General features: G+C 40.3%; 1 protein-coding gene and 1 non-coding gene across 2 annotated transcripts; one reads left to right on the forward strand and one right to left on the reverse strand.

Annotated features, from left to right (window-relative positions):
- The first annotated feature begins 8993 nt into the window (after positions 1–8993).
- LOC127109373 (small nucleolar RNA R71) lies at positions 8994–9100 on the forward strand. Its single transcript, XR_007796679.1, has one exon. It is a non-coding gene; the product is annotated as a small nucleolar RNA R71 (small nucleolar RNA).
- A 769-nt stretch (positions 9101–9869) lies between these two features.
- LOC127103026 (uncharacterized mitochondrial protein AtMg00810-like) lies at positions 9870–12142 on the reverse strand. The gene is made up of 3 exons (XM_051040325.1): positions 11736–12142; positions 11346–11490; positions 9870–9938 (listed from the first exon to the last, which is right to left on the reverse strand). Exons 1-3 carry the CDS (start codon positions 12140–12142, stop codon positions 9870–9872), a joined length of 621 nt encoding a protein of 206 aa, XP_050896282.1.
- Between the last annotated feature and the right edge of the window lie 439 nt (positions 12143–12581).

The raw sequence follows: 12581 nt of genomic DNA on the forward strand, positions 1-12581 counted from the left end.
TTCTTTTATTTTTTTCAAATGCCGCCTGGCACTCATCATTCCACCTGACCATTTGATCTTTTTTTTTTAATATGGGTTCACACGTGGCTGTTAGATGAGATATGAACCGTGAAATGTAGTTCAATCTACCTAAGAAACCACGAACCTCTTTTTCTGTTCTCGGTTCAGGCATTTCTTGTATTGCTTTTTTTCTTTCTTTTTTTTTTAGCAGGATCAACCTCGATTCCTTTTTTCCGCTCACAATAAGCCCCAACAACTTATCGGACCGCACCCTGAAAGTGAACTTATTTGAATTCAACCTCCGTTTGAACTGTCTCAAGCGGTCAAACAACTTGGCCAGACCTACCAAATGCCCCTCTTCTGCTAGGTACTTTGTTATCATCAACATAACATTCAATTTCATGATGAATCATATCATGAAACAAAGTCACCATGGCCCTCTGGTAGGTAGCACCGGCGTTCTTGAGACCGAATGGCATCACCTTATAACGCAAAGTTCCCCACGGTGTGATGAACGTTGTTTTCTCCATATCATCTGGCGACATTTTGATTTGATTATAGCCAGAAAAGCCACCCATGAAGGAAAACACCGAGAACTGAGTTGTATTATCTATCAACACATTAATGTGAGGTAATAGGAAATCATCCTTCGAGCTAGCTCTGTTCCTATCCCGGTAGTCCATACACTTTCTCACCTTTCCATCCTTTTTCAGCACCGGTTTCCGCTTCGCTGGAGGACAATCTTCTCTTAATGGTAGCCTGTGTACAATAATATCGGTATCCAACCCTGGCATATCCTGATAAGACCAGGCGAAGATATCATCACACTCTTTCAACAGTGCTACCATTCTACTCTTGACCTTTGCCTCCGAAGCGGCCCCAACTTTCACTTCCTTTCTGACCTCGTTGGTGCCCAGATTAACAATCTTGACTTGTTCCTCATGCAGTTGAATCACCTTCTCCTCTTGTTTCAACAACCTGGCTAATTCCTTCGGCAGTTCACAATCTTCTTCGCCTTCTTCTTCGGCATGATAGATCGGATTGTCGAAGTCATATAGAGGTGTAACTGAATTGTTATCAATGAGATCAGGAGAATGATCGCATCTACATGAACTTCGATTCATGTACTGCTTTTGAGGTCGGAACGAGACAAATCAAAAGGAAGAAAAATGAAAATAAACATTGCCATTTTTTATTATATTTTTTTGTAAACTGCAAAAATAAATGAAAAACAGGGAACACCGCTTTTACTACAAAAACATCCACTTATTAATGATGCAAAATGTTGCAAAATGAAACACATGAGGTGGCCCTTACAATGGACCATTATGTTTCGGGCAAAACGTATGGCTTTCATGCAAACAGAATTGAAAAACAGAAATATTACTCTCCATGATGAGTGACAGTGATGATCTTTGAGGCCTTCCAGTTCTCTGGTACGCACGATTTTATCCACGAATCAAGCTCGCAGTCACTGTCGATCTCTTCACCCTTCGCACAGGCGTGACCTGGATCCAACATTCCAGCACTGGTGAACATGAACGGTTGACGACATCCTCTGTTCTGCCCCGACGAGTCTTGGCCTTCCTGATAACCAACCCCGAACCTATCTGCTTTCACCGCAATGTCTACCATTCTTCCCCAGCCTTGGACTTCTCCGCTTCTCACCACCTCCATGGCCTGTTTGTAAGAAGAAATGGACGGTTTTTTCTCTTTCTCAGCAACAATGGCATTCTCCACCTTGACGGTTTCAAAAGCCTGACATGGTGTTTCACATGGTTCACCATCCATTGCCACATCCATCATTCTCTGAACCGTTTCCCTCATCATTGCACACCCACTTGTAGCGACAGCCGCACAGCAATTATCACAACCAGGGAAAGCTCCACTCTTCATCAGATGTCTCTGGACCATAGACATTGAAGTTCTTAGTTGATCCACATCCGTCACCTCGGTTTTTCCCTTATCCTCTGACATCACATTCACTCCCATAGGCCCATGCATCGGCATGGGGTCAACATCAACATTTGGCGTCGGTGCAAAATTGATGGCTTTAGAATCCACCAGACCTTGAACGACATGCTTAAAAGCTCTACAACCCTCAACATGATGTCCGGGTGCCCCATAATGGAACTCGCACCTGGCGTTCTCATCGTAATTTGCAGGCCTCCGATTTAGTCCTACAGGAACCAATATCCTCGGCTGAACTGGCCCAAGATCCCTCAACCTCTTAAACAGAAGGGTATAAGTCACGGGTGGCTTATCAAACTGACGATCCGTCGTCTCCTTCTTCACTTGGCACCCGGCTTTCTGTGCTCTCTGTTGAGGTGGCGGCTGTTGCTGTTGGAAAGATTGATTACCAACAGGAGTAGTCATTGTAGCAGCATACGGGTGGTAACGATCTCTACCATATTCCTTTCTGGTATGCACATCATTCGACTCAACCTCCTTCTTGTGTTGACCATTACCAGAGGGCTTCTTTACTCTAGACGACGGAGCATTTCCTTGTATTTTCTCCGTTATCAGCCATTTTTCAATCCTCTCCACCCTCTCAGCAATTGCTTTCTGCCCCAAGGCGAGCCCTTGCACGACATTGAACAACTCCCTCATCATCTCTTTCAATTCGAGAATGTCAGCGTTGGGTAGATCCATCATTCTGGGTTTGTTGCACCTGGTAGGGTATCCGTGCGGACGAATGATTCGGTGGGCGTGAGCAATGATTCTTCTGTCAACCAAACAGGTTAGATACTGGCACCTACAAAACAGCAAAAAGGTTAATATGACTCACACATGAATGCAATGTCTATCCGTACGAGGAACATTCCGTCCTTTGACTCTGGCTTCATCGAGACAGATAATAATTCAACAATAACATTCTGACATCAGGATGTCTCTTAACCAGAATCTCAATCGAGACTGTTCCCTGAGTATGGATAGACATGAGTTAGATGCGGATGAATGCAAAATAGGAATGATGCAGATGCATGAATACAAGTCACTGTGCCATCTTCCAAGTCATCTGAATACCCATCAAGTCTCTGAACCGGTCACAGTCATCTGAGGGCCCGAGTAACCACAAATCCAACTCAGGGTTCCGAAATAAACGGAACGGAGGATTCACCACCATCATCACAGGACAATCTCTGGACAGATAGCCACAAGATCCTCTGAACATGTACCCTTGGATTCAACCCGGGTATCCGAAATAAACGGAACCCGCTGATAAATACCACGGACAGAACTCCGGCGTGTCAGAAATAAGTACCCATAACTCCAACTGAACCATAGTCACCATCAGTACCTGCAAATGATTCATTCCCGCCCCACTCACGGGTGTCATCTAGGCCAGGGTAAGGTCAAGAGAAATGCAGGATAAACGATCCTTTCAAGAATATCATCATATGCACACCAGATGTATGCAACGATAATACCCCATCAGAATCTGAACTGCTCGTGATATCATGTTCCGCTAAGTGGCGCCATACCACCCGCTTCCCATGAATCACTCTATTCCTAGGTGTCCTAAAGTTCACTCATAGCCTGGGTATTGGGCCTTTTACCTCTTGTGACTCCCACCCCACAGAGAAACAGATACACAGCCAGCACAATGATAGTATGATGCATGCAAACATATATGCAAGTATATACAATCACAGCATAATCATAAATGCAATAAATAAAGCAGCAAAAGCAACCAAAAATATCCTAGAGAGCGCTAGGGTTGACTCGCTTAGGGAAGATGGACCAGCAAGAGGTCAACTTCTCTAGTGTCCCCAGCAGAGTCGCCAGCTGTCGCATACGCGAAAAACAACCAGTGGGAAAAGACACAGAGCCGCCACCGTGCGTTATTTATCCCAAAGGAGGGAAAGGAAACGCTCGAAGTAAACCTGGAAAGGACATGGTCTTACGACCAGAGATTGCAAGGATCAGGAGTCGGTTATGCAAGGGGAAGGTATTAGCACCCCCTCACGTCCGTCGTACTCGACGGGATCCACGCTCAGAAAGAATAGAAGAAGGTTGTTGAATAACTTCTCAAAGAATGCACACATACTGGAATAAAACACAGATGATAGAAGACGGAGAAAGCGGACTCGGCAGGATGTCGCATCCTGGGCCTACGTAGTTTGTCAGACACAAACATCAGAGTCGACGTAGTTCAGAATATGGGAAACGTGATCGCTAGGACATCACATCCTATGCATACGTATCTTCTCTAACTAGAGTAAGAATCAGAGCACTCGTAGCTCGGCTAACGCACGCCGAAAAAAACACGGAAACGAGACGCTGAGACGTCAAACGAAACACACAACAGGAAACGAAATGCCAATCAATGGGCTTACATCCAACTCCCCAACAGAAACAAGCACAAACAGGAAACGGAATGCCAATCGCTGGCCTTGCATCCGACTCCGAACAAAGAAACGCAAACAGGAACCCGAATGCCAATCGCTGGACTTACATCAGACTCCGAACAAACAACAAACAAACGAGAAACCGAATGCCAATCGCTGGACTTACATCAGACTCCAAACAAACACAAACATACTAACCAGGAAACAGAAAGCCAATAGCTGGACTTACATCCGACTCCAGACAAACGCACACGAAAAGAAGAAGGGTCTCGATTGCAACTAGGGCAAGAGAAAAGGAAGGTCTTGATCGCAACGAGGGCGAGAGAAAAGGAAGGTCTCAATCGCAACGAGGGCGAAAACCAGCAATGATCAAAGTTAGTTGTCAGTCAAACTCGACAAGACATCGCATCTCGTGCCTACGTATCTCATCTGGACATGAGAATCAGAGTTGCCGTAGTTCGGCTAAACTATTTCTGTTTGTTTTGTGTATTTTAGATGAACAACGTTACTACGCAATCTACTGGATGCTCGACCTTGGGAGACTTACTCACCTGTAGTAGAAGGAGTCAACGTGTCCTTAAGTAACGTTTGTTTGTGTTTTAGGAAAGCTCACGCAAGAAAGGAAGTCCTAGACGAAGGAACCGTGCTACCTTAATTGACATGCAAACGATAGACTATGCGAAGTCTAGCAATCCTATGGGGATACAATCACACCACACAAAAACATATAACATGAAATAAACACACCAACAAGGGGGCTCAAACATCAACGGTGAGGCTTTAGTCAAGGGGTTATATCAACCTCGACAAACAAGTCGGGCTTTAGTCAAGGGGTCATATCAACCTCGACAAACAAGCCAACTGGAAGGGTATCTGAGGGCTCTTAACCACTGACATTGACCGTCAGGGTGAGAAGATGAAAGGGTAATGAGGATTGGACCTCATAGCTCTTAACCCGGACCTGGGTGAGCCTGAATCATGAAAACGTGGGGATCCAGAATGTGGGACCCTACTCCACTTGACTGACTCTATATATAAGGATCTTGGGTTAGGTTCAAGAGCCTTAGCACGTAGTGCAAGCATAATGAACGACTCAAACGATTAGCAGGGGACTGACTGCTAGTCCCTTCTATCTGCCAATTGCCTCTTCACTTAGGAGGACTTAAAGTACATGGCACAACGAGTAAACAAACACAGTCATTGCCTCTTAAGGAGGACATCAGCCAAATGCCTGCCAAAAGAAACGACAGGGCTTCCAGACTACATGGAGTTAGAGAGATTACCTAAGTGGTATACCAACCACAAGCAAAACACAACTCAAGCAATGAGCTAAAGCGGCTAAAGTACCTGTAAGAAAGTCAAACAAGTCAATATTCCCATTCAGACAAACCAAACAGTGAATCAACAGTGTTACAACCAATATGCACACAAGGCAAGTCAAATGCAACTCAAGGGAGTTCATCACCAAAGGACCTACAACACAACCAAGGTTAGTGGACAAAGCAAATTTGCATCTCATGAATTGAGATTGCATCAACCATTATAGCTAATTGCTTGAACCTGAAATACAAAACTCAAATGGTAAGTACAAACCACTAGTACCAAGACTAGGGTCAAAGGCAAAGCAAAAAGTCAAAACAACAGCCAATATTCAACATAAAGCACATTTAATCACATTAGAACATGTCCTAAAAAGGATCAAACTCAAATCCTAAGGCAAATCCATTTAATGAGCATGATAAGGCAAAGGCAATCACAAAGCACACAATTGGACATCAAGAGTAGAAATTCCATATTAAAACAGAAATGAATCAATTAACCATGGAAATTTTTATGTGCACACAACATGTTAAACACAAGCATCATGCAAAAAATTGGAATCAGAAAAGCTCAATTGACATGTCAATGAAAATGAACAGGATCAACATCAAAATGTGTGACACACATTGTCACACCATACATTCATGTGCCTAAAACAGAGATGGAAAATGGTAAAAATTCACAACCAAGCCTCAAAAATCATGCAACATGTTAGGAACCATCATATCAAATTTCAAAGCAATTGGCCAATGTATGAGCATTTCACAAAAGAATTGGTACAACGTGTCACATTTGCACACATGATCAAATAACAATTCACCATTCAAAATCCAGAAATGATAAAATCAGGAAACGAATACCACAAAATAATAGACATCAAGATGAACATGTGGCAAAAAATTTGGATTAAATTGGACTTGTTTTCAATTTGTTATGATTTTTTGCAATTTAATGAAACATGAAATAAAGTTGAACACATGTGAAGCAATTGGAAATAATATGGAATTTGGAAACAGCATCCAGCATGGATCGAACCATGTTCACATGAAAATAGGGGCGTTGAAACAAAAAAAAATCACAAATTGCATAGCCAGGAATCGAATGGTGGTACAAGGCGCCTCGTCAAAACACTGCTGTTTTGGCCAAGGCTGGGAACTAAAAATGGAAAATATGAAAGTGTCACCGCTGGGAATCGAAGCGAGGCGAGAAGGTCACCAGCGCGTTTCACTTGAAACGCAGTATTTCAGGCCTGGCAATTAAATGAATTATGGAATTGTTTTCGTGAGGAATCGAATAGAGGACTGCGCGCTAACACTAAAAGCCCTAAGCGCTGAACCAGGAAGCAATGGTACTATTCACGTGCGGTGGAGGCTGGTGGTTTCCACCATCTTCCTCGTGGAGACAGTGGCGCTACAGTGAAGCTCAACAATTTTTTTTCCAGAAAAACGCATATTATACATCATTGACATCGTCTTGAAACCAGGAACACAAATCTAACATTATTTTCAGCTAAAAGTCCATGGATAATGCAAATCGATCGAAAACATTTTTAACATACAAACTCCAAATCAACATAACTCAGTCAATTCTCATCCATTTTCAAAAGTATTCATATCAGTGTAATCAGCTTTCAAAGATCTACAATATTATGGCAATAGAATGGAGGATTGGGAGATTCGATTTTAAACCTTCTTGAAGAGCAGTCAATGGAAACAGTGGATTCAAAAGCTCACACGATCCAGATCCACTCCTATATTGATGTTATGAAGCTTTGTGTGTGAATTGATGCTTGATTCCACCTAGATCAAGCTCAGTTTGCAAATTCGATCTTCATGAGTTTGCTTGGAGTATGCCCGAATCTTGGCCAAAATCACTATTCCAATGCTTGATTCTTCATCAACAATGCTCAATAAACCAGAATATGCAAGAAAATTGCTATACTATATGAAGAATTTTGAAGTTTCAATTGAGAGAAAAAATGGAGGGAAATCTCAAATTTATATCTAGAATGTGTTGTTCTCAAAATTCTGTTATGATTAGCACTATATACCACCTCCTAATCACTCTGAAATTGTAATTAGGCCAAAGTTAATGGAAATTAGCAAGATATAAGGTGTAGTGCACAAATGGTAAAATGCACCCTATGCATGGTGAATGAACGTGAACAGTACCATGTGCATGCTCAAAATCACTTAAAAGCATCTCATGCACATGTTGGAATTGGAATTTTGTTCATATGATGCACCAAATTTGAATTTGGTATTTTCCCTCCAAAATGGACATGCATGAACAAATGATTATATGAGATAATTTCATGCAATGCAATGATGTATTTGGAAAATATGAGTCATAAGGAGCATAATGCAAAAAGAGGGACTCAATTTGGAACTTTGGATCAAAAGTTATGGCACTTTGAAGTTTCATGCACACTTGATGATCATTTGCTCACAACTTCTCAACCATTCATCAGATGCTCATGATCTTGGACTTTTTGGAAATGGGAGAGAAAGATCTTCAACTTTAATGTTGACCAATATTTTATTTGAAGCTTCTTTGATGTTGGAAAGTCGAGATGAATGTGGTCCAAAAACTTGCCATTTTTGGAAACTTGAAATTACAGGTCACTTTCCATTTTTGGAAACTTTTGATCTGACTTCAAAATCTTCAAGGTAGATGTTTGACATGATGAATAAACCTCTTTTGGACATGAATGAAGTGTCTCAAACCATTTCTCCAACTCCTAGCCCTCAGTTGACTTGCGGTTGACTTTTATGGGCCTCTGATGACCTGGACATGTACTGATGACTTTTGAGCCTCTAGCACTTGGCAAAATTGCTTCAAAATGAACCTTGGTTCATATAAGCTCTCTAGAAAAACCATGTGGCTTTCATATCAAGGAAAACTTGCTCTCTTTGCACAGATGAATTCTCTTGATGCCCTTGCTTATGGATATGATGCAATGCAAGATGTAATGATAAATGACCTAAAAAAAATGAAATATATGCATGAATGGGGGGTGCAAATTTGAGGTGCTACACGGGTGTTATGGTCAAGTTGTCTATCTTTTGAGTAAGAGTGTTTACCTTAGCATTGACATGGTCAAGACTACTTAATTCGTACATACCGCCTTTCGTTGGAGGTTTCTCTGTGGAGGTTCTTTCGCTTCCCCACTGGTAATGATTCTGGGTCATACTTTTGATAAGTTGATAGGCCTCATTGTAGGGTTTATCCATCAGTGTGCCACCTGCGGAAACATCTATTGTCAATATTGTGTTGTACAAGAGACCATTGTAAATGGTGTGGATGATCAACCACTCTTCTAGACCGTGATATGGACAAAGCCTCATCATGTCTTTGTATCTCTCCCAAGCTTCAAAAAGTGATTCGTTATCTTTTTGTTTAAACCTGTTTATTTGGGCTCTTAGCATTGTCGTCTTAATAGGTGGGAAATACCGTGCTAAGAAAAATTTCTTCAACTCGTTCCACGTAGTGACAGAGTTGGATGGTAGAGACTGGCGCCAAACTCTATCTCTATCTCTTAATGAGAAAGGAAAAATACATAGTCTTATAGCTTCGGGACTGACACCATTTGCTTTCACCGTGCCTGCGTATTGCAAAAGCACTGACAAATGTAGGTTCGGGTCCTCCATGGGACTACCTGAAAATTGGTTTTGCTGTACGACTGACAACAACGAAGGTTTTAGCTCAAAATTATTGGCCTCAATGGCAGGAGTAGCGATGTTGTTATGTTGTTCATCCTGCGAAGGGATTTCATAGTACTTAAGAGGACGGTTCTGCGGTCCTTCGGCCATCTCTGGTTGTGTAACTGGTTCAGGAATAGGGATATTAGGATTGGGAAGGTTTAGCTTGATACAATGTTCTCATATCAAGTCTCATATCCGGAGTTCTAATCTTAGATAACCCTCAGGTTTGTCGAACGGTAGCTTTAGTTTCTCGCCTTGAGAGTGAGTACTTGGCATACACTCGACAAATTAGAAAGGGAAATAAAATTGTTTGCCTTAGTCTATACTGGGCAACACTGGAGTGACGATATCGACTAAATTAGTCCCCGACAACGGTGCCAAAAACTTGATCGCGACTTAGTAACTCTATGGGAATCATGACTGCAAGTGCACAGTCGTATCACATGGTTTTAGAAATTATCGAACCCACAAGGACTAATAATCGAACGTATCGTTATCTAATGTTACTATATAAATCTAAGGCTAAGGAACGATCTAAGATTGTAGGGATGAAGAGAAGTAACTGTAATGTAAATAGAAGATTAATAAAGATATTTAATAAAAGGATATTGGTATGTAACACATCAAACTTTGGCGATTCGATAGATAGTTGGTGTAATCTTATTGATCAAAATATTCTTCAGTAGAAATTATTTATAAAAAGGACTTCGTCTCACACTCTCGTTTTTATTGACTCTGACCATACTTTTAAACCAGAATGCTTAGCTCTCGCGGTCTCATTATGAATTTAAAAGTATTGTTTGAATATGAATAAAGTCTAATTAATCCTAAAGCACTCTCGCCGTGTTTAGGATTAATGCCTAATTTCAGCTATCCGGTTAAAATCTCAAACTCTCGTTTTTATTGACCGTAACCTTCGTTTGCTTTGTATTCTCGTACAAAAAACAGTTTTGAATAAAACAAGAAACTAAAACCGGAAAATAATATTTTATAAAAGCCAACACCAATTATTTATGAATCCCGTCGTTTCGACGGTCTTTACATACCGATACCTAGAGGTTTAGCCGGACATGGATCCGGAAACAGAAATGGTATTCAAAAAGAAGCATACAATAAGGGATAAATAATTAAAATGGCAATTAAAATAAAACCTGGAATATAAATCGAGAACTTGGAATGAATACTGATTCTTCAAATTAAACAATGTCTAGAAGCTTTAACAATTGGGTACACCGTTACAATCAAATTCAGATGCTTAAACAATAATTGCAATAATCCCTGATGTGGAGAATCTATTGCTTTTACAAAGTAGGAAACTGCCTAAGAAAATCTAACAACAAAATCTAACTGAAAAAATGCACCCCCGTGAGAAAACCGACCCCTCATTTATATACTTCCACTTACCTCAATTGTAGCATTCGTTGGTTGAAAAGGTAAGTGGAAGTCATGGCTAAAATTGTGGAGGTTGTGGCTAAAAAGGTGGAGAGAAAATAGGGGAGACCGGGTTGATGGCGGTTGCCACAACCCTAGTATGCTCTCTGTGGCGAGATCCACCTTTTAAGGGATGGGCGCCACCACTTCCTTGCTTCGTGGCGGGCGCCACCACTCCCTTTAGGTCATGTGACGGGCGCCACACATCCAAGTGGTGGGCGCCACATGTCCATTTGGTGTGGTGGGCGCCATGCTCTCTATTTTTCTCCATTTTCTTCTCTTTTTTCTTTCCTTTTTATTATTTTCCACTTTGCTTGCTTATATATCTCTTATTCGATAAATACCTTAAATAAACATAAAATACTGCGTAATAATAAGTGGTAATCAAGTGAAAAGCAATGCATATGAAGCCAAATATACGATACATTTTCCCGTTATCACTTAGTCACGATATGCTTGCTTATCCCATGCAACATTGGGTTTTTGTAATGATTTATTATAGACTTGTTATCAATCATCACTTCAGAGGCCTTTTTACCTTGATCTTAAGATCCTGCAGTAAATTCAGAAACCAAACAACTTGACCTGCAGCCATAACACCTACAATATATTCAGCTTCACAGGTTGACATATCAACAACTGATTGTTTCTTGGAACACCAAGAAATAGGACCTCTCGGATACCTAAACAAATATCCATAAGTACTTCTTATGTAAACTATGTTTGCACACCAATAAGAGTCTGAGTAACTCATCAGCTCTGAATTAGTCTTTTCTCTAGAAGGGAACAAAACTTCGTACTTCAAAGTCCCCTTAATATGCCTCAGAATCCTGACAGCAACTTGGTAAGGGAACACTTTAATTTAATCATGAACCTACTAATCATTGCAACTGCATAGTAAATATCAGGTATAGTATTACACATATACCTCAGAGATCCAACCAACTGCTTGAAAGTTGTAGCATCTACATCATCACCCTCAGGATCAAAATCCAATTTGTGATTTGTTTTTGAAGGTGTGACCATAACTTTATAATTCAATAACTCAAATATCTTTAGAAGTTCAAGTTCATACTTCAGTTGATGCAAAGTGATACCCTTCTCAGAGTACATAATCTCCATCGTCAGAAAATATGTCATATTTCCTAGATCAGGCATCTCAAACTCATTCATCATCACTTTCTTGAACTTAGCTATTTCATGTTCACAACTTCCTATTAGCAATATGTTATCAACATACAGACATACTAGAATCATATTGCCTTCAGAAGTATGTTGAACATATACACCATACTTCATCTTCATCTTCTTCACCTTGTACACCAACACTTGCATTGTTGGTTGTTAGAACTTTTCGTCAATTGTTTTATATTTTTGGGTTATACGTGTGGTGTGAAGGAAAAACTTAATTGTATGCACTGAAATTACTTTTTATTAATGATAATTCTATATTTTGAATTGTGCAAATATATAATTTAGATAATTTTTTTGTGTGTGTCTAATTTTGGAACATTCTGGAATTTTCAATTTAATAAAGTACTTGAGGGAAAAGAATAATATATTTGTATGGGATTAATTACTATGCACTGTTAGTGTAAAAAGTTTTACACTATTGATTCATCACCATCACTCATTTGCATTACTTTATAGATTTTTAAAATAAAAGTCAAACTTGTTTCAATATCCAACGTCTATTATTAACTTACGATGTAAAATCATTTTACACTGTTAGTGTAATTCAATTAAATTCTATTTGTATTTATCTAATTTTTAA

The sequence above is a fragment of the Lathyrus oleraceus genome, chromosome 7 (assembly GCF_024323335.1).
Source record: "Lathyrus oleraceus cultivar Zhongwan6 chromosome 7, CAAS_Psat_ZW6_1.0, whole genome shotgun sequence".
NCBI lineage: Eukaryota > Viridiplantae > Streptophyta > Magnoliopsida > Fabales > Fabaceae > Lathyrus > Lathyrus oleraceus.

Coding starts and splice junctions, on each gene's coding strand:
- LOC127103026 (XM_051040325.1), bottom strand. CDS start 12,142: ATGCAAGTGTTGGTGTACAAGGTGAAGAAGATGAAGATGAAGTATGGT. Junction 11,491..11,735: donor CAGTTGGTTGGATCTCTGAG/GTATATGTGTAA, acceptor ATATTTGTTTAG/GTATCCGAGAGGTCCTATTT. Junction 9,939..11,345: donor TGCAGGATCTTAAGATCAAG/GTAAAAAGGCCT, acceptor TTTACATTACAG/TTACTTCTCTTCATCCCTAC.